We start from the raw sequence: 20,024 nt of genomic DNA on the forward strand, positions 1-20,024 counted from the left end.
GCCAATATCGGGAGTCATCAACCCCCTGACAAGAAAGTGGAGTAGGATCTCAGTGGTGGAGATATCCCACACCACATCCCACATTGCCTAATTGGGATGTGTTAGTTCACGTTTCAATTCCTCAACCCACCGTGCTATGCACAGCAGCGGGAAGGTGATGACTTCATCCAATACTACTAAGTGGAGAGGACTTGAGGAGACGCAGTTATCGAAAGTGTCAGGCATATAGTATAGTCGTGCCGATACGATGAGACAAGAATGAAGAGAACCCACGATAGCAAAGAAGTAATTAGTCCAAAGCGTAATCCTCACACCAGTCAACAACTCTTTGAACCTTAAGATGGCGTCCAACTCTCAGATTCAGAAAGCAACACAACCTTGGTGGGATGACGGAAGCGAGAAGCACTTCGTGCCGCTGGCCCCCGCCGTTCCTATAGACCCGAGCGTCAATACCTGGTCCCGCTTCGGTCCAACCTTTGAAGCCTACGAATACTCGGGCTGGATCGACGAGAGCGTCTCCTGGAAGACGGACTGCTATATTGGCGACTGGTCGCCGCTGCTCAAAGCCCGCGTCACCGGCCCGGAAGCGCAAGCCTTTTTCGAATACATCTCGACCAACCGCTGGCCCAACTTCAAGCCTGGACAAGCGAAGCATGCCATCTTCTGTCAGGATAATGGGTGCGTCGTTGGCGAGGGTCTGGTTTTGATGCTCGGAAAGGATGATTTCTTGTTCACTAGCGGCCCCGGGACGGTTTGGCTTGTGTACCAATTCCAACAGGGCAGAAAGAAGTTTGATGCCACTCTGCAACTGGTCACTGATGACTGGTTCCTTCTTCAAATTCAAGGTCCTCGGAGTGTCCAGCTGCTGGATGAGGTGACGGACAAGGGTGTCCGGGATATCAAGTTTATGCATTACAAGGAGCTCTCGATCGATGGAAGCAAGTTCCTTTGTCTGAGACAAGGTGTATCCGGCGAACTCGGTTTTGAGCTTTGGGGGTCGACGAAGGATGCCAAAAAGATTTACGGTTCTATCGTAGACGCTGGCAAAAAGCACAATATCCGGCAACTGGGTGCTCGCGCAAAGATGGTGAATCACGTAAGTAAATTTTGCCCCATGCTCCCCATCAACAACTTCTCTTGACACATGCCTTCTAGGTTGAAGCCGCGTTTGCGACTCCGGCCGCAGACTTCATTCCGGCTGTACACGCGCCCGCAGACGACCAGGAACTTCTCCAGTTCCGACAATTCGCGCGAGACATCGGCTTCGACTTTGACCACTATCTCTCCAAGGCCAGCGGTAGTCACGGCGCAGACCCTATTTCCTACCACTTCACGCCATTCGACCTGAACTGGGGCTGGCTCATCAACTTTGACCACGACTTCATCGGGCGCGACGCCCTTCTCAAGCTCAAAGACAGCCCACCGAACCAGCTAGTGACGCTGGTTTGGAACGCGGAAGATGTGACTGACGTTTTTGCGTCCCTCTTTCGGCCGGAGCCCTTTGAGTATATGGAAATGCCTCGCAGCCTGCTTGGCAATGTTGTTGGCAGTACTGTTCTGCGCGAAGGCAAGACGATCGGGTGTGCTGTTTCTCGGTGCTACAGCTACTGGTTCAAGGAGATGGTGTCACTGGGGATTGTTGCCAAGGAGCATGCTGCTCCAGGGACAGTTGTTGAGGTGAAATGGGGATCTGAAGGATCTCCCGTGAAAATCATCAGGGCGGTAAGTACAGACACCATATTTTTTCTCGCGGCTTGAGCATATTAAGCTAATATGAGATACAGACAGTGCAGGTTGCGCCGTACAAGGAGGACAAGAGACGACACTCAATTCAGAAGTAGGTGTGCGTACATAAGGATCACTGGTTCAGCTGGTCAAGAAGGGCATCAAATGTTCGCATGGTGGATCTCTAGCTATATCTCCATATAGAATCATCTCATTATCCTCGCTGTGGCAATGAAAGATGAGCCCTTAGGAAAATTCACGTAAAACAGAAATTTGTATCGACTCCTCTCATTGACATACGATGTCAAATTCCCCCTGTCTACTACATAGTCATCGACTTACATAGATCGTGCGCATGACTTACTCGGACAATTACCCCGCGCGTCATTAGCCTGCAGCGGCCCGCCCGCCGGCCCCGGTTTGTGGAGGCACCAAGGATCGGACACGGAGGCTTAAACAGTCCGTCCTTTCGTCACCGGCACTTTGACCTTCAAACTCTTACTCCACGCTTTTGGTGGACAATCAAGCCAACGTCACTCAGAAGCGAATGCCTCCAGTTCGTCGACCGCGTATTCCGGCTATGGCGTTCTCAACGGCTCCTGGAATGTCTGTCATCTCTTTCCGCAAAGAGGCAGGAGTTCAACACCGATGTCGGATTTGTCCAAAGACGTTCAAGCGGAGCGAGCATCGCAATCGCCATGAGCGAGGCCGTTGGGTTGACCTCTCTGAAAAGTCTGGAGTTTCGGCTAAAGACAAGTAGATTCGCAAGAGAAGCCGTTTTCTTGCCGCATATGCAGCCGACGCTTCGCTCGCAAGTGAGTTTGTCTGGGCTGGGATCTCGAACAGCACTTCACTACTGACGATGTCTTTGCCAGTGATCTGGTTACTCGCCATGAGAAGACTTTCCACCGAGACCAGTCGCAACCCGGTGCAACCTCTAGTTCAGAGAAGTCATCCTCAAGAAATGCCCAAGTTGATGAACCACCGTCTATGATCACTCCAAATGAACAGAATCAAAGTTTGCAGGGCCACACAGGACCATCGAATGAGCTGTCATCTGAAGGAAGCCTACCTTCGGTGAATGCCGACGGGCCCAATGTATTAGGGGATATTCCTCAATTTGGCTGTGACATCATGTCCGAAGTCGAGAATTTTGATTTCAGCGATATTTCGCTTGAGTTCTTCGATCCATTCTTAGGTAGAACCTTTGATCATTTCGCCTTTCCAGTACTCGAGGATGTTCCCGAGCAGCTCCAGCCACCAGTACCAAGTTTGCCTCAAAGCAAACCCTCAGGCTACCAAAGCAATCCTTCAGATAGGGGAGAAGAAATTCCAACGCTATCGCAAGGACATACAATAAGCCAAGGCGCACTCAGGCCTCGACGAAGGTGGTCACCACGGATACTCAAGTCAACGACGGCGAAGAACCACAAAGTCGTTTTCACAGAAGAGATGAGAGCTCACTGCTTGGCTGATATAGAGTTACATCTCACCAAAGCCCAGCTTGGGGACTTTCAATTACCACCCGTTGCATGCTTGCAGCAATACTTCAATTCCTACGTGGATGCCTTCCACATACACTTTCCCTTCCTGCACCTGCAGACTCTGGAATTAGAGAAGGTTCCTAGTCCACTAGTCCTAGGAATATGCGCCATAGGTGCCCTCCACAGACTTCAGAGAAAGATGGCCTCGTCGCTCTATCTTACAGCCGAACGCGTCCTCGCGAGCATAGACTTTGAGCGACTCCAGGCTATCCCAGAATTATTGGATGACTGGGCGAGACCTCGAGACTCACCACCACCAGACCAGGGGCCGCTGGTACTGGCCCAGACGCGGTTCATTCTCGTCTTCTTCGCATCTTTCAGCAGTGAGCCGCGGTTGATACGTCAGGCTCTCGTCGGCTGTGGCCATCTATCAGCAGTGCGTGTGCAGATTTCGAGATATTCCTTCCACGCGCTTACAGATCATCTCAGGATTTTCGGTCAAGAATGGCCCGCGCAAAGCCTGGTTCAATGAAGTTGAACCTCTCTCAGTGGCATTCTTGGGTCGAACATGAGTCGATAAAGCGGTGAGAGCACCTATTCTTGTCGAAGACTTCGCCGCTGGCTGACATCATCAAGTCTCATGTGCTGCTGTATGGTTCTCGGTAATCTTCTCGTCATAGCCTACGGTATCGTGCCAGGCTTCGCAGCGCTAGAGGAGTGCAACATTGAGATGCCCGCTGAAGATGAACTATGGGATGCCATGAGTGCTTCTGAATGGAGGTCGTCTCTGCAAAGACGACTGCCTTCTTCGCCCCTAGGTCTTCGTCAAGCAACAGCTTGGATATTTGGTAACAGCGCACAGGAAGAAAGACTAGACGCAAGCTGGACGTGGTCACCTTTCGCAGCGTCAATCGTGATGCACCAAGTTGCCATCGTCGTTTGGTTCTTCGCCCACGGGAAAGAGGCCTGCTACGGAACGACACAAAGCTATCGAGAAAGCCACCAGTCTGACGCCAAGAGAATAGAGGCTGCTCTATCGAGGTGCAGAGATCTGCTAACCGAGACACGCGATGGCAACGACGGCACATGGACTGAAGCTGACGGTCCATTGTTGTTTAACGCATTTGCCGTTTTGCGTGTTTCGTACGGCCGAGCGTTCATCAACTTCCAGTCGTTAGATCGCTCGCTACTCTTTCAGGAGAGTAGCCAGGATATGTTAATCATCTTGCAACGCTACTTTGACGCTGCTCAAGAGCGGGATGGTTACATGACCATGGCTGTCGACTGTGCTCTGGAAGGCTTTGCGATACCCATTCGAGCCGGAGTCTTGCTCACGCAAAAGACGGCGGCGTTGAAGTGGAGTGTTGAACATGCTTTGGCGGGATGGGATGCCGGTATGTCCTGATGCTTTCGTAAAGTTTTCGCCATGACGAAGACGTTTTTGTACTGACCTTGTCAGCCCTTCTAGTAACGAAGTGGGTTCATACGGTCGAATGTCTGCAGTCTACGAGTGGAAAGACTACGCCAGAAGAAACAAAGGTCCTCGATAACGTTCGGTATCTTCTCAGCCAGATTGACGTTGATCGTTCTCCATCTTGTTCTCTCGCTGCGGATCTTGCTCGTGTCTGGGCTGGACTCTATGACGATACTTGGGTTTGGGGTGGTGAGTATTGCTCGAATCTATCCTTGACTTCCTATTGCTGAAATCCAATCAATAGTCGCACCACGTATGAGCTGGGTTCTCCGCGAGCTTGCCAAGTTGTATGAGCAGGACGCTTCTGGTATCTAGAGGCAGAAAGCAACTTAATGTAGTTGCCCGTCTTCTGTTCGGCAGTGGTGCTGTTATGTTGTACTTAAGTACTTGCCTTATGCTACCGTGTCAAGAATATAAAGCGTAAAGAAAACTCAGAAATTATTCTCGGTAATAAATCACGCTTCTGACTAGTACTGTTTCCATCTCGTAGCAACGTCTCTATCTTTATATAATAATTCACAAGCAGACACATCACGGGCGTATCTTATGCACGGCATTTTTGCTTAAGATAAACCAAGATAACACAATGATCGGCAGGAAAACAAGGAGGGCTCTCAGGCAGGCCCTTTCAGCTATCTTTTTTCTCATTCCGGTTGCCTGTCCTGCGGTTCCTTGAGAATATCGAAGTTCCATCTGCCCCAGTCAAAAGCCCCCTCCATCCCACATTGCCTAATTAGGCAACAAAACCATCCCGCCCCAACAACAAACGTCGTTACGGTCACACGAACCCGAGCTAAGACATGCCACCGACATGGCACGAATACTGTTCTCATTATGGCAAACTACAAAGGGCCGGTAGCTCAAGTTCAGGGGATATGGCAGCTCTTAACTGACGTACACTGTGAGAACCATCAAGAGCATTGCCAGCTCAAGACCCCACCTTCAATCCCACCGGTGTGACTCTCCGTGCTCGTATGTATGTACGGACTACGGAGTCTTGAAGTGCGATGAGAGCAGAGTTTTCCTTGTTACAGGGAGACATACATGGCAGTGCCAAGTTCCGATGATATATACGACGAACTCATTGGACCATGGCGGTCAAAACCTCTGACAGCAGACATCAAGTACGCGGCGGATGCCCAAGGTACTCCACTCGATGACATACAGCCGGCCTTTTACACGGAGATCTTGGCCCCTGATAAAGACAGTAGTAGGTCCAGGGACGGGCCGACCTCTGCACCTCAAGTAACAATCGGGATGTCGCGGTGTGATAGGACCCCGATCAATGTTATATAAAATAACCCTAAAGCAATCATTTTCCCGAACTCGCTTACCAACTACCGACCAATTTGGAGGACAACTTGACTTCAATACCAAACCCACTACGTTGAACATCAACATGTCGCTATCCTGGAGCAGCTGGCTCGCCACACTAGAGCCGCAACAGTCAGCTCTCGGCCTGCTCTTTGTCGTCCTCTCCTTGACACTCGCTTATGTCTCCATACCAGGACGCCACGACCACCTCCCTTACATCAACCGGCCCCCAAAGTGGGATTTCCTTGGCCAGAAGACCAAACAACATTTCGTCAGCAATGCCCGAAGCCTGATGGCCAATGCTCGGGAGGCCTTCAAAGGCAAGCCCTACCGAATGTTCACCGACTTGGGGGATCTCATTGTTATTCCGGCGCACCACGCCGATGAGATGCGCAATGAGCGATCTCTGGACTTCCTCGAAGCCTTTGTCGATAATTTTCACCCCGACATTCCCGGATTCGAGGGATTTACGTTCGATGGCCGAAAGGACCAGTTGCTTCACAAGACGATCAACAAGAAGATTACCAAGATGCTCAGTATGTCTCGTACACCTTGTCGGAGGTTCATTTGCTTACCAATTCCTTGTCAAGATGAGATCACTGCACCACTGTCGCTGGAAGCTGACTTTGCTACGCGCCTGATTCTCGGAATTTCGACAGGTAAGCCATCTTATGGTATGGGAAAAGGCTTAGCTAAAGGAAATAGGTTGGCGTGAGATTCCGCTTCAAGAAGCGCTTCTCAACCTTGTCGCTCGTCTATCTTCCCGTGTGTTTCTTGGCGATGAACTCTGTCGAAACGATGCATGGATCAAAATCACTGGCTCTTATAGCATCAACACTTTCTCAAGCGCAGAAGTCCTTCGACAGTACCCTCATTATCTTCGCCACATCGCCTGCTATTTTATTCCGCAATGCCGACTACTCAGAGAACAAGTTGCAGAGGCACGACGCGTTCTCAACCCGGTACTGGAAAAGCGAGAATGGGAGAAGAAGACAGCCTTGGCTGAGGGGAGGACTGAGCCTTCGTACAAAGACGCGATTCAATGGGTCATGGAAGAAGCTCAGGGCAGTACTTTTGACCCAGTAGGAGCCCAACTTGGTCTCTCTGTGGTGGCTATTCATACCACTACTGACCTCGCAACGGAAACGATGCTTCGACTGATGGTCAGACCACAGTTGATGGAGGATGTTCGTGCTGAGATTGTGGCGGTCCTCCGGAAGGAGGGCTGGACCAAGTCTGCTTTGTTCAACATGAAGCTGCTTGACAGTGTCATCAAGGAGGCGCAGAGACTTAAGCCGACAACGTCTGGTAAGTGACTTTGAACTCCTTTCAGGTGTCTGAGCAACATCGACTGATTGTTTCCTAGCGACAATGAATCGGAAAGCCACTAGCCAAGTCAAGCTTCCTGGGGGATTGGTCCTTGAGAAGGGAGACCGCTGCATGGCAGACCTCGGCTCGATGGTGGACCCCAACGTATATCCAGATCCTCTTGAGTTTGACGGGTATCGATTCTTCCGGATGCGTGGAGACCCCAAGATGGATAGCAAGGCTCATCTGGTGAGCACATCAGTGTCCCATATGGGATTCGGCCATGGCCTACACGCGTGCCCTGGGAGATTTTTTGCCTCCAACGAGGTCAAGGTTCTCTTGTGTCACTTGCTGCACAAATACGACTGGAAGCTTGACAGTGGATTCGAGCATACGATTCATGAATTCGGCCTTTCCTTATCGTCGGGTAGTACAAAGGCTTTTGTCGCGAGGCGACAGAATGTGGAGATTGACATTGACGCGTGGTAAAGTGAGGAGGTTTTGCTCGGGATTCGGGGAAAAGGTCGATCATGAACAGAGAGAGTGTGGGCAGGCACTTGATAAAGTACTTAAGTAGTAAAGGATACGGCGCAACTACGTGTATGGCATCATTTTCTGTAAATTCATGAGGAAGTCACCACAGCGACTCCGTCGTTGCACTATTCCTGGATCTTGTCTCTGCCGCCGGGGTCGATGTACGTGATAAGAGAGCCATCGTCGCTGCGTCATCCCATGTGGTAACAGGGATTGACCCTGCTGGCCGTCTGGGCAAGGGAATCGAGTCAGGAGCTATCCCAACGTCCTCCTTCTGGCTTTTGCCCATATCACCCCACCGATTCAATATCTCACCTATCCCACGTAGGAAATAAGGCCGCTTAGACCGCTTTCTTGCGTCACTGTCCGGTCAATGAATCTGTATCGGGGGCTTCCATGGGGAGTCCTCCGGGACTTCCTAAGGGCCTCCCGAAACCGGCTTCGCCTGAAGCCATTGTCAGTTTGGATAATGACGGCGCGGCGGGAGGCTTGGCTCCAGTGTTTAAATATCGTCTCATAGCCATCTCTATCCTATCGTGAACGACGCCTGCTCTCAGCTTTTCATTCACAGCCAAGTCCTATCTATCCAACTCAGACGTCCACTCCTTAACGCCATGCTACAACGACTTGCCATCCTCGCCTCGGCAGTGGGCATCTGCCATGTAACAACTCAGATCGTCACCGGCGCCACTCTTTTCGTCGGAGACTCGACGTGGCGCGCTCGAGGCCATCCCGTATCTGGGAAGTTTCCATGCGAGTGATGTCGTGTTGAACTTCTTCGGTACGCTGCCGGCGAACAATTCGCGCCATATAATGGGTACCCTGATTGCGTTCGTCAACAACCTGGATCCCAACAAGCACAACATGAGCGATGTGCCTGCTTGGCCGCAATATGAGTCGACCAGTCGGTCAACAATCCTGTGGAGCGAGGCCGGCGCAGAGATTGTAGCTGATGACCTTACGCGAAGAGGCGATCACGTACCTGAATGAGATTGGGGAATCCTTGCGGATCTAAGCCTGCAGCCGGGAAATGATGCGATATCGTATTTTGAACCGTATCACATTTATGCCTGTATATATCTTATAATTCATGAATGACTCCAATGAGAGCCGACTTCAGCACATTATGCTCTCGAACCAGATCAAGCATTTTTCGCAGCCTATGATCCGCTAGAATTTGTTGTCCATTTGCAGAACGTTTCGTTCTTAGTTGGGTTCACCCTCAGAACAGGATCTTCATCACTGACCACAAAGGGAACGCATCATGTTTTCAACTTGTTCTTTGTTGACTATTAGCATGCTTGTACTCCTATGTACATTCATCTACGTATTACTACAGAATGAGCCAGTCTTTTAACTGCAAGCTTCGTCCGCCCCTTTAGGCGCCTCCTCGGTCTGCACCCCTCTCAAGAACTCTCCGATTCTCGTAGCCACAGCTTGTGCGCTCTCGGTCCAGCCAATAATGGCGCCCATCAGCAGCGTATCATGAACAGCATTCTCCTCATACGATACTGTGACGCTGCTCTCGGCCTCCTGCATCTGCCGGCACCACGCAGTACCGTCCGTCTCAAGGATCTCAGCTTCACCCATCGACACGAAGATAGGCACCTTGGTTCCCCAGGCGTTGCCAAGAGGCGTCACATACGGCATGTTATCATCAGAAACGCCGGCCGAGTACACCTTTGCGCCCCAGCGCAAGAACGAGACGGGAAGGTAGTCGGTGCTCCAGTGCTCATGCTGCTTGTACACCGAATCCGGACCCAAGCTGGCCAAGGGGTTGACCCAGGGAGCGATGAGCACCGCGCAGCTAGGGATAGCAATTCCGAGGTCCGGTCCGTAGGTATCGAGGTAGCGCAGCAGGGCGATCACAAGGTTGCCGCCCGCACTGTCGCCGCAAAGCACGATACGGTTGGACGGGATATTGAGGGTCCGAGTCAGGTGGAGGTAGCTGGTCAGGACATCTTGCAACGCAGCGGGAAACGGGTTCGCGGCCGCCTCGGAACCGCTGCCGTAGCCTGACAACCGGTATTGAGGCGCAAAGACAGCGCCGGCGCCGGCCTTTTCGATGAGCGTGTTTGCCATGAAGCCGCAATATCCCGTGCGGCCGTCACCCAGCACAAATGCACCGCCGTGAATTTGCAGAACCACGTTGCCTTCGAAGCCCTTCTCGACGTCCGGCTTGGCCGGGAACCAAGTGCCCCCCACGGTGGTGGGCTTCACATCAGAGTTCGAGGCCAGAGGACCGAGGTAGAGATCTGAAGGGAAGGGGTCGGCGGTCTGGAAGCGGTCGCCCTCCTTTCCTGGCTTGAGGGTATGAGTCTCGGTGATGCCTACGTTCGAGTAGAGATTAACGATGCTTCGCGTCAAGCGCGCCATGAGGGCCTGTTTGAAGCCCCATTTCGGGTGAGGACGGCAGGAGGGAATCAGCGCCTTGATGGCCCATATCGGCAAGCAGGGGAAGAGAATGAAGAGGGTGCCGAAGATCTGATAGAAGATGCGTAGAGGTTGATAGGAGAGAATAGGGAAACTTCCCCCCTGAGTGCCGGCCATCGTGAGTGATCGCTGTGTAACTGCGACGTAAAGAGGTGAGTATCTTGGTAGAAAGTTACAGAGTTACAGAGATTTCGAGTGAGTATATGAAAGCCGCGGTACAACTATGTCGATCGATCACCAGGGTCACAAAGGGGAAGCAGTCAGCAGAAGCCCATCAGACGGGTGCGATATACTGACGAGAGGATAACTGCGCTTAATACTTGCTGTAACAGATCGTCAATGATACAGTTCAGGCATAGTTCGTCTTCCCTTTTCCCATTCGAGAAAGTAATCTGCTGGGGGCAGCAAAAACCCATGAAAACTCTGCATGTTTTTCTGTTTCCGCGAACCACGATTTCTTCAGAGTTCGGGACTAGAGTCCGGCATCCAGGGGTGAGGCTCGACATTTCTAAGGAGTATTCCGTCCGACCTGGACCTGGTTGACAGTTCGAATTTCTTCAATGCGGCTCCGCTCAGATCCAATTCTCGATGCAAAATCAATTTCAATCATACTGCGCCAGACATGAAGCCCGCGATTTGATACCTCTTGATAGGGTAATATTTGGTGATGGTGGACTCTTGAGGGGCCTTGGCGAGTCATGTCCTTCGTTCGAGTGTGGTGTTGGAGTGGACAGTTGAATGGAGTCTAGTAGCACGGAGAGTGGGCGTCACCTGACTCGCAATTCCGAGTGACAAACGAATCTCTGCACCGGCAAGCAGGTCTCTTCGAGGCCAGCAGCTAGGGTAGTATGCACGGCATTGGCCCGTATGCGACTTTGCAAACCTACAACGGGCAATTCTCTCGCAGTCTTGTCCCTCGAGCGTGCGACGACACCACTCTGAGGGCACAGGCATTACGACATGTTTCCAGATTTTGACCATTCTAGACTGATGCTAGACTGATGTCTATCAACGGGGCGCGCCCGACATCCCAAGGATCGAGACCGGACTTTGGTTCTGCCCCCCATGGGTCACTAAAGAAGCTTTCATCGTGCATAAACAATACCGTCCACCGATTCCCGCGATATTCTTCACCTTCCTGCTCTGGTCATTACATTGACAATTGTTGGTTGGGTTTATTGGCGAATCTGCTCTGTTTGACCGGATACACGACTCAGGTCAGACCAGAGACGCTTCATGTTTAAATAGGAAAATGGCTTCGACGACGACATCGACGAGCAGCAACGATCCGCATACAGACACGGCAATCATCGCCATCAATGTTGTGCTTGCGGTGATAGCCACCATCACCTGTATCGGACGATTCTGGGCACGAAAGCTCACGGGTTTGGGATGGGGTCTCGACGACTGGCTGGCGTTGGTCAGTCTGATCATTAACCATGCCTTTTGTGCCACGACTATCGAGGCAACGGTCCACGGCGGCTTGGGACGAAGCATCGTTGATGTGATGGCTGAAGACCCAAATCAGCTGATCACGTTCTTGAAGGTTTGATGCAGTTCTCACTCCCTATAGCACTCCGTCAGCCGTGGAAAACTAACCCTTACTGCAGTGCGTTGTCGTCGCCGAGTTCTGCTACGGCTTTTCCTCGCCATTGATCAAGTTGTCTCTGCTGGCCTTCTACTGGCGCGTCTTCCCCACGCCGTTCATGCAAAAGGGCATCTACGCGCTCTCCGCAGCATGCTTGGGTTGGCTCATCGCCATCTTGATCACCAACTGCTTGCAATGCCGCCCACTTGCATACACGTGGGAACAAACGACGAACCCAGGCGCGGGTACCTGCATCGATCTGATTCTCTACTTCGTTGGCAACTCGATCGCCAACAGTCTAATCGACATCCTCACGCTTGTGCTTCCGATCCGCGAGACCATGAAGCTACAGGTTAGCTCGAGCAAGAGAGTCGGCATCTGCTGCCTTTTCGCGCTAGGGAGTCTGTGAGTAGACCTCGAAAAAAATCTGAACACGCGTCTGTGGGCACAACCTAACAAAGTGAGACAGTGTGGTGGTTGCTAGTCTGGTGCGGTTCGGCTCGTTAGCCTCCCTCTACTCAATAGGCGTAACAGACATGACACGTACGTAAACACCCGCATCTTCTTCAACCACAAAACATTTGGCGCTAATTCGCTCAACTATTAGAGCAATACGCTCTTATGTGGACCGCCACCGTCGTGGAGATCTACATCGCCATCATCGGCGCTTGCGCCGTCACTCTCGTTCCGGTCTACCGCAGAATCCGTTACGGCACGCCGTGGTCGACCCGGGACCATAAATCCAACCAAGTCTCGGGCGGACCTGCAACTTTCGGAGGTACTGGCGGCAACTCGCGCCCTGGCGTCTCTCACAACTTCAAGCGCTCCGCGAACCATGAGCGTCTGACTACCGGTAATGATTCCGAAGAGTATCTGCACCACGGTAGCAACATGAAGTACTCGGTCTCTGGGGCTACCAGAACCAGCGACAAGCGTGACGTTCTCGGTGAGGACTTGCCCATGGACACCATCGTCGTCCAGAGGGATGTCACGTGGGAAGAAGAGCGAAAGGAGAGGCAGCATGTTTAGGTGTTATAAGATACCATGTAATTTGTTGTATTTCCACTGATGGTAGCCTTTTCTTTTTGTCTTTGAACGCTGAACACGATACCGTTGGAGGGAATTGGAACTTGGAAGATACCTTAGTTACTTAGATTGTGCGATAGAACTCGCCTCTGGAATAATCATATTCGACCCGTCTCGAACAGCTTCAAGTTTGCTCACATAACAACAAGTCATGTGTCCTCGCACTTTGTCTTGCTCCGCCAGCCCTCATGTGGTGGGACTACTCCGTACACTCTCCACCATCCACAAGCAGGATAACGTTTTGACTGTGTCAGATTGGGCATCTTTTTCGCATTCGAGCATGAACACGTGGAGAAAGTTTCAAACCCATGGCCAGAGTCACGTCCGTGCCCTTGAGAGAGTTTTGTTTGTCATCCACCAACGGAGGCCTGTTGCTCCCGATTTTAATATCGGCGGCATCCCGGTGCCGCGTGGTCCACCCTCGTAGAATGACAGCCAGGGGTCAACTTGATGCCCTGCGATGTTGAGACTCGTACAAGGGGTTTGCAGAGGGCATCGACATTCCGTTGGTTGCCGATGCACAGTTAATGCAAGATGTACTGGATCAGTGATCAGAGACTATACCTAGAGATCGAGATAAGGAGTCAAGGACTCATCTTGATACTCATCTTGAAGGGGCATGCAATGCTGAACCTTCATCTGTCGGCCCCTGATCCGAACTCCGGAGAGTTTTCGGAGAAATTAACGCCGACGTGGCAGCGATGTAATCCATACACCGCCCGATATCGACCTGAGAGGGGTAGATATTATCCAAACTCAGTGATCGTCGTCCACGTTGGGCAATTCTCCAAGGGTATAGCTCAAAAGGGATAAATTGTAATTTGGCCTACCCAGACAACATATTAACCCAGAAGTCCCCGGTCACCAGACTCAACTTCATTAATGATGTGGAATAACGCTGGTCGTCAACGAGAATTTCTTTTTGAGCGTTAGCCATGACTAGCTAAAAGCATGCCCGTAATATGATGGCCCTTGCCCTACGTTAATTGGGGATTGAAAGGATAGTACTCTGTAGGACGGGGCAAGTTCCGTTCATTGAAGTCTTCTTTCGCACTTCTCAGGATGATCGCAATCGAGCAGTGAGGATCCGGAACGATCGGCGTATTCGTAAGAAAATGGAGGAGCAGATTGAGTTCATTGAATATATCTATCATGCCCCTTCAATTCGAGCGTTCGTGAGTATCATCCAGGAACCAGCTTCATTCTTTTGCTCTCTGCGGTGCACTGATTTTGTTCAGTTTCTGTATTCTCGGATATCCAACTGACGGGTTGAGTATACTCAACTCCGACCTATATTCCTTGATCACATCTGTCACTCCATTCATTTATTGTGTCGTCCAAGTGGCTTAGGCTCACGGCCCTACTTGCGGCATCCCACTCTACCCTAGTTGCTGCGAAGCCCATCACATCTCGTGAAACCTTGAAGCCCAAGGTCGAGATCATCTACGCCAATTTAACAGGGCGTATGAACGGAAACATCCAGGGGTTCTTGGGCACGTGGCCATGATTCAACAGAAATGTCAACAATTTCACCGCAAGTGTCAGTGCTAACTCATCCAAGGCATTCCCTTCGCCTCGGGCGCCCTCGCCGATACAGTCTTCAACCTCATCGGCCGAGCCCGCAGCGAGGACTGCCTCCTCATCAACGTCCAGACCCCCGTTGGCACCACTAAGGGCGACAAGTTCCCAGTGGTGATTTGAATCCATGGTGGCGGCTACGAGGTTGGCAGCCCCTTCACCAACACCAGTGAGACGGATGTGATCCGCGGTGAGCTGCTCAACTACAACGTCGGTGGCCTCGTCCGGACCTCTGTTGACCTGGGCCAGCCCATCATCGGCGTCTCGGCAAACTACCGCCTCAATGCCATTGGCTTCTCTGCTTCGCGGGAGATGAAGGAGGGTTGGGGCTTCTCAACTTCGGCCTCGAGGACTAGCGGGTAGCGATGCAGTGGGTGCAGGAGCACATTGCTGACTTTGGCGGCGACCCTGACCAGGTCGTCATCATGGGCGAGTCGGCTGGTAGCTGGCCCGTCGTTGCGCATTTACTCTAGGACGAGGGCGAGGGCGCTACTGACTTGTTCCGCGGTGCCATGGCCTTGTCTAGTGGCCCGGTCATGGTTGAGAGTGCTGAGAGGGCTCAGCCTTTCTTTGATCACATGGTCGAGAGGACGGGATGTGCAGATGCATCGGACAAGATTGCTTGTCTGAAGGTTACCGACTTTGACGATATCATGGCCTCCGTCAACGAAGAGGGAATGCGTAAGTTCAATGTCGGTATGAGTCGTATCTTGATATTGTGCTAACAACATACTTCTAACTGGTCCTCGGGCCTCATTCCCTTGCCTCGACATGGACTCTCCGTCCCGACGGGAAGCACCTCAAGGACTCTCCCCACCGTCTGGCCGCAGCCGGCAAGATGGCCTCGGTGCCACTGATCACTGGCGACATGCGCGACGAGGGCACGCTCTTCTCTCTCCTCGCTCAGCTCGAGACTCTCTCGGATGAGGACTTTGCCGACTACTTCCAGACAATCTGGTGGCCCAAGGCTTCTGACGCCGACATTGCCGGCCTCATGAAGCTCTACCCCGCAGACATCACCAAAGGCTCCCCCTTCGGCACAGGCATCCTCAATGCCGTCACGCCTAAGTTCAAGCGCCTGGCCGCCGTGGTAGGCGACTTCAGCTTCCAGGCGCAGCGACGCAACCTTCTAGCACATTACAACGTCTCGGAGCAGACTGTTTGGAACTACGTCACCGACGTGAGCATCCCGTCGGCAGGCCTGCTGCCAGACTTCGACGTGTTGACGCACCTGCCTGTGCTGGGATCATTCCATGCCTTTGACGTGCGGTTCTACATGTTTGCCGGTCTGCCGTATGCGTTGAGCAAGAATACGTAGGCTTACCAGGTCACCGCCATCTCTTTCATCCGCACGCTGAACCCCAACAACCATAGTCTGGACTTTGCCGAGTGGCCGAGATACTCTGAAGAGGGCTTGGAGACGTATAACTTCAAGGAAAGCGGGCCTGAGGTGACCAGGGACGACTGGCGTGTTGAGGCTATGCAGTACATCAACGACCACCCTGACTCTTTCTTGCTTTAGAGACCTGTGCTCTGTTAATTGTGTTTCAAAGATGTCTCTGATCTCATTTGATGTTTACTGAACATACTTCAGGTATGTATGTAGCCACGGCGAGATTGTCCATGAGCTTATTCTTCCTAGCCTGAAAGACGCATATAGATGGCCAAGAAGAGGATTCGGGTGCGCCTGGTACTCAAGATATCTATATTACAACTTGATTGGAGAGCTATCTGTTTACCCCCTATAAGATGCTGGGTGCGGAACTATGGTCTATTGATGACAATATAATATTTTCCTATTTCATACACCCTCCTTACCTTATCACCACGCTTGGCTACACTCCGGGATAAGGATTGGTACGACAGACACTAGTAACAGACATGTACATATGTACATGAATATTAAGCTCCTTAATTTGACCACAAGTAGTTCAAAACTCAGAGGCAGTCCAGGGGCAATTTCAAGCATTAAGAGATTCACAACTCAACTTGGGCCGTCAGCGGCTAGGCTTTACGCCGTTTTGAATTACTATTCCGACAACGGGATTTAAACTCGACATTGATTTATTCTGATGCTAGGTTGTAACTATATTCAGATACGATTCCTGTGTAATGAGAGTTTATGATAAAGGCTAATTGAAAGTCTAATGATTCAGAAATAGAAGGTTAGGTCTGTCTGTCTAAACATCCAGTTATGTACAGTAATTACCAGAAACACAAGGGAATGAGTGAGCCTCGATGTCGACTAGAGTCCGGATGACTACGCGCGGCAAAGACGTCCAACGGAGTCTTCTTGCCACTTATCGCTTCCCACACAAGTTGGGCAGTAGAAGAGCTCCCCAGGGTCGTAGTACTCCTTGATGCACTGAAGCCTGTTGTAGTTGGCGCCATAGTAATCCACCTTCCAGTCCGGGTCAAAAGCATCACCCTCATTCATGTACGCTCCCATGTTCGGAGCCAAGGTCTTCATAGCGCCAATCTTATTGAACGTGACGTCGTCGTGAACCTCCTTGAAGCGGGCATCGCTGACGCCGGGGCTGAGAATACGCGCGACAGACTGGTGCAAGACGGCCGTACGCCAGGCGGGGAGAACGGCGGAGTACTCCTGAGCTGCGTCGGCCCAGACTTGGCCACCAGAGACGATGGAGATGACATTTGTGACGTATTCGCCCGTCTTTCCGGCCAGCGTCTCGACTAGACCACGGACGGCTGTGAAGTTACTGACGGCGTCCGTATCCAGGAGGCGAGATCCAGAGGCGGCCATGAGGCCGACGGGGTTGTTATCGGCGCTAACCTCCTGGAAGAAGGTCCAGTAGTCGCCATAAGTTACATAGCTCGAATTTACAAAGAGCGTGTCGTTGAACTTGTAAATCTTGTCGAGAAGGCCCTTGCCAGCGGCTTCTGCTTCCTCAGCGGTCTTGTTGAACACGTAGACGGCATGGGAATATGCCGTGGTGTAGTTGTTGAAGGAAGCAGACTGGCCGTCGGTCTGCCAGTGGCTATAGCCGGCAAAACCAGACTCCACCAACTCCGGGATCGAGGTGTAAAGAGTTGCAAGCGCATCCAGGAAAGCGGTTTTGGGGGTTCCGGTGGGGGCCGCGAACTGGAGGTTCTGAACGGCCACGGTGACCTGCGGATACGTCTTGACCGTAGTTGACACGATGACACCGTAGGAGCTGGGACCTCCGCCACGGATAGCATAGTAAAGGTCCTGATGCTGGCAAGCGTTGACTGTGACAGCAGTGCCGTTGGCAAGGATGAGCTCAGCCTCAAGCACCTGGTCAGCGCCGAGACCGAAAGTATGGCTGGCCGGGCCATGGCCGCCGCCCTGCATCCACCCTCCCGTGCTGCAGACGGTCGAACTTCCTCCACCCACGACGACGACGTTGTTTTCCTTTGCGGCCGCGTAGCTCTCTCCCCACATGTACGCGCCGGCAAGCTTCATGGCGCTGCCGGTCCATCCTGAGGCTGTGCAGCCGGTGGAGGACTGGAAAGAGGTTTGCGGGGTGATGCCGTTGCGGAAGTAACGAAGCCAAATCTCCAAGCCGCCGAAACCGTCGCTGCGGCCGAGTACGTCGTGCCCGGTGCTCTTGATCACGACTCTCAGGTTCTTCTCCTCTGCGAACTTGAGAGCTGCGACGATGTCGTCGGTCTCTGTCACGTTCACAGCGTATACAGGGTTCGTGCCGAGGGTACAAGAGCCTCCTCCGTCGGTCGAGTTCGATGTAGGTTGAACGGGAGGGCATGTGATGTTCAGGGGGTAGTCCAGGCCGACGGGGTGCGATGACATCCATTCTCCCTTGTACCAGTCCACCATAACACTGGCGCACAACGTTGCGTCATAATTAGGACCTGCGTAACAAGAGATGGCGACCGGTTTGGTCGCTATGAGCTTCCCCGAGAGAGTAGCGTTGAACTGCTGCCAGTCACTTGTAGATGGCCAGCAAGCGTCGTTTGGTGCCTGTTGCAAAATGCCGTCCGAAGCGGCCTTGTGTCAGTCCATCTGAGACGAATAGTCGGGATGTTGAATTGATCCATCTTGGCGGGGGAACATAAACTTACACACTTGCATGAACTATTCGTAGCGATGGCACCAAATGCAAAGTTAAGTGCAGAAAGCGCCCGTATCAAGTTGTTTCGTAACATTTTGGATTTCTGCCGTGGAGGTGCCAAGAGCTGCAACGATGAACAAACTTAAAGAAGGTTTCAGTCCCAGGTGAGGAGTGTGATATCAGAGAGCTGGGAGATAAACCAGATATAGTCCTGTCGATATTCTCGTTGCCATCTACGGACGAGTTCTTATCCGTCTGCTAGCCAGGTCACGAGCCATGTCTTGTGCAAGCTAGGCATTTTCGATGCCGAACAACCGGTCAAATTTTGGATACGCCTCATTGGGTTGAAGTCATAACAACCACCCGAGTGCTAACACGGAGGCGAAGACGAGGCCGCGGATCGCGGTCAATGTGCGGACATTGTGCAAGACCATTGGCTAGGAGCTAGTGGCTATGGGGGTCGTAATAAGCTCTATGTGTGGCTGAGGACAGGGGACGCGAGAGCGAGGACGAGTCACGAGAGCGAGTTGGCTCCTTGGTGACTGACTAAGTACGTGATTTGCATGGAGAAGTAGAAGATCACCCTACCTTTCATCTCCCTAGCCACTGCATTAGGATACGTTCTTATGGGGCACTTCCGAGGTGACTCTTATGTGGCGGTGGTTGAACTCGATGAACTAAGAAACGGATCTTTCTAAAGAGACATCTTGATACCAAATGTAGCGCCAGTTTTGTTCACGCGTCACACCGAAACTTACACGACCTCCCAGCATGTCAGCAAGACTTCGTAATCCAATGTTCATGGACGAAGAAGGGAAGAAAACATGCTAAGTGTTCTGATCCAGAAGGACTTCTTCGAGATGAACGTACAACAGGTACACCCAGCTCTGAAACAAGATCGAAAGAAACAAGCAGCTAAGATTGCCATCGATGTGAACAACAGCTGCGGGAAGAATCAAAGAGGTACGACCCACTGATAATTGCGATACCCACCCACTAGACCCGCCGAGCGACTCACTCGGCGAAAAGCTCCCTTGTACGGAGTGCCCCGGAATCCACCCTGGACGGCCCGGGAACCGTTACTGCCCGAAGCCAAGAACGCCACAATGCGGATCGGTGCTTCAACTGCCGCCGCCCGCTGGATTGTCTCGCGGACTTAAGTTTCTGCGATCTAGTGACAAGGGGATGAGGGGGCGCAGGAACGAGGCGAGGTGAACCAAGCTCCTAGCTACTGTGTTACCAAGCTCTAATATGCTTCCCGGCCGACGATAGAGTGCGAGAGCGAGGTATGGATACAAGCTGTTAGCGGCAACAATATAAATAAGCAACGACTACGATTAGGCAGCGTGGCAGCCAAGGGGCTAATCAGCGCATCCCGCACGAAGGTTTGTAAAGTCATCTATCCTAAATCCTTGACGCTAGCAAGGGGTTACGTTGATTATCTACCG

The 20,024-nt window shown here is 52.0% G+C and overlaps 8 protein-coding genes across 8 annotated transcripts; 6 read left to right on the plus strand and 2 right to left on the minus strand.

Moving 5' to 3' along the window:
• Nucleotides 1-340: 340 nt before the first annotated feature.
• CCOS01_07348 (FAD dependent oxidoreductase) lies at nucleotides 341-1,841 on the plus strand (the record flags this gene model as incomplete). Its single annotated transcript, XM_060455514.1, has 3 exons — nucleotides 341-1,096; nucleotides 1,156-1,722; nucleotides 1,785-1,841. 3 exons carry the CDS (start codon nucleotides 341-343, stop codon nucleotides 1,839-1,841), a joined length of 1,380 nt encoding a protein of 459 aa, XP_060313406.1.
• A 1,018-nt stretch (nucleotides 1,842-2,859) lies between these two features.
• CCOS01_07349 (uncharacterized protein) lies at nucleotides 2,860-4,998 on the plus strand (the record flags this gene model as incomplete). The annotated part of the gene is made up of 5 exons (XM_060455515.1): nucleotides 2,860-3,645; nucleotides 3,699-3,793; nucleotides 3,846-4,603; nucleotides 4,669-4,872; nucleotides 4,928-4,998. The coding sequence occupies 5 exons, from the start codon at nucleotides 2,860-2,862 to the stop codon at nucleotides 4,996-4,998; spliced, it is 1,914 nt and encodes a 637-aa protein (XP_060313407.1).
• Nucleotides 4,999-6,082: 1,084 nt separating this feature from the next.
• Nucleotides 6,083-7,794, plus strand: CCOS01_07350 (ent-kaurene oxidase; the record flags this gene model as incomplete). The annotated part of the gene is made up of 4 exons (XM_060455516.1): nucleotides 6,083-6,533; nucleotides 6,588-6,656; nucleotides 6,703-7,305; nucleotides 7,364-7,794. 4 exons carry the CDS (start codon nucleotides 6,083-6,085, stop codon nucleotides 7,792-7,794), a joined length of 1,554 nt encoding a protein of 517 aa, XP_060313408.1.
• A 759-nt stretch (nucleotides 7,795-8,553) lies between these two features.
• CCOS01_07351 (sterol esterase carbohydrate esterase family CE10) lies at nucleotides 8,554-8,829 on the plus strand (the record flags this gene model as incomplete). The annotated part of the gene is made up of 1 exon (XM_060455517.1): nucleotides 8,554-8,829. A coding segment is annotated over one exon (276 nt), but the record flags the coding sequence as incomplete, so codon positions are not given.
• Nucleotides 8,830-9,192: 363 nt separating this feature from the next.
• On the minus strand, nucleotides 9,193-10,389 carry CCOS01_07352 (alpha/beta hydrolase fold-3 domain-containing protein; the record flags this gene model as incomplete). The annotated part of the gene is made up of 1 exon (XM_060455518.1): nucleotides 9,193-10,389. One exon carries the CDS (start codon nucleotides 10,387-10,389, stop codon nucleotides 9,193-9,195), a length of 1,197 nt encoding a protein of 398 aa, XP_060313410.1.
• A 1,135-nt stretch (nucleotides 10,390-11,524) lies between these two features.
• CCOS01_07353 (uncharacterized protein) lies at nucleotides 11,525-12,889 on the plus strand (the record flags this gene model as incomplete). The annotated part of the gene is made up of 4 exons (XM_060455519.1): nucleotides 11,525-11,818; nucleotides 11,883-12,265; nucleotides 12,330-12,403; nucleotides 12,468-12,889. 4 exons carry the CDS (start codon nucleotides 11,525-11,527, stop codon nucleotides 12,887-12,889), a joined length of 1,173 nt encoding a protein of 390 aa, XP_060313411.1.
• Nucleotides 12,890-14,061: 1,172 nt separating this feature from the next.
• Nucleotides 14,062-16,046, plus strand: CCOS01_07354 (carotenoid ester lipase; the record flags this gene model as incomplete). Its single annotated transcript, XM_060455520.1, has 7 exons — nucleotides 14,062-14,117; nucleotides 14,297-14,409; nucleotides 14,508-14,628; nucleotides 14,695-14,883; nucleotides 15,051-15,205; nucleotides 15,355-15,838; nucleotides 15,899-16,046. The coding sequence occupies 7 exons, from the start codon at nucleotides 14,062-14,064 to the stop codon at nucleotides 16,044-16,046; spliced, it is 1,266 nt and encodes a 421-aa protein (XP_060313412.1).
• A 738-nt stretch (nucleotides 16,047-16,784) lies between these two features.
• On the minus strand, nucleotides 16,785-18,670 carry CCOS01_07355 (uncharacterized protein; the record flags this gene model as incomplete). The annotated part of the gene is made up of 2 exons (XM_060455521.1): nucleotides 16,785-18,512; nucleotides 18,587-18,670. 2 exons carry the CDS (start codon nucleotides 18,668-18,670, stop codon nucleotides 16,785-16,787), a joined length of 1,812 nt encoding a protein of 603 aa, XP_060313413.1.
• Nucleotides 18,671-20,024: the final 1,354 nt, after the last annotated feature.

Source organism: Colletotrichum costaricense (assembly GCF_030867565.1).
Source record: "Colletotrichum costaricense strain IMI 309622 chromosome Unknown Scaffold_7.1, whole genome shotgun sequence".
NCBI classification, from domain to species: Eukaryota; Fungi; Ascomycota; class Sordariomycetes; order Glomerellales; family Glomerellaceae; genus Colletotrichum; species Colletotrichum costaricense.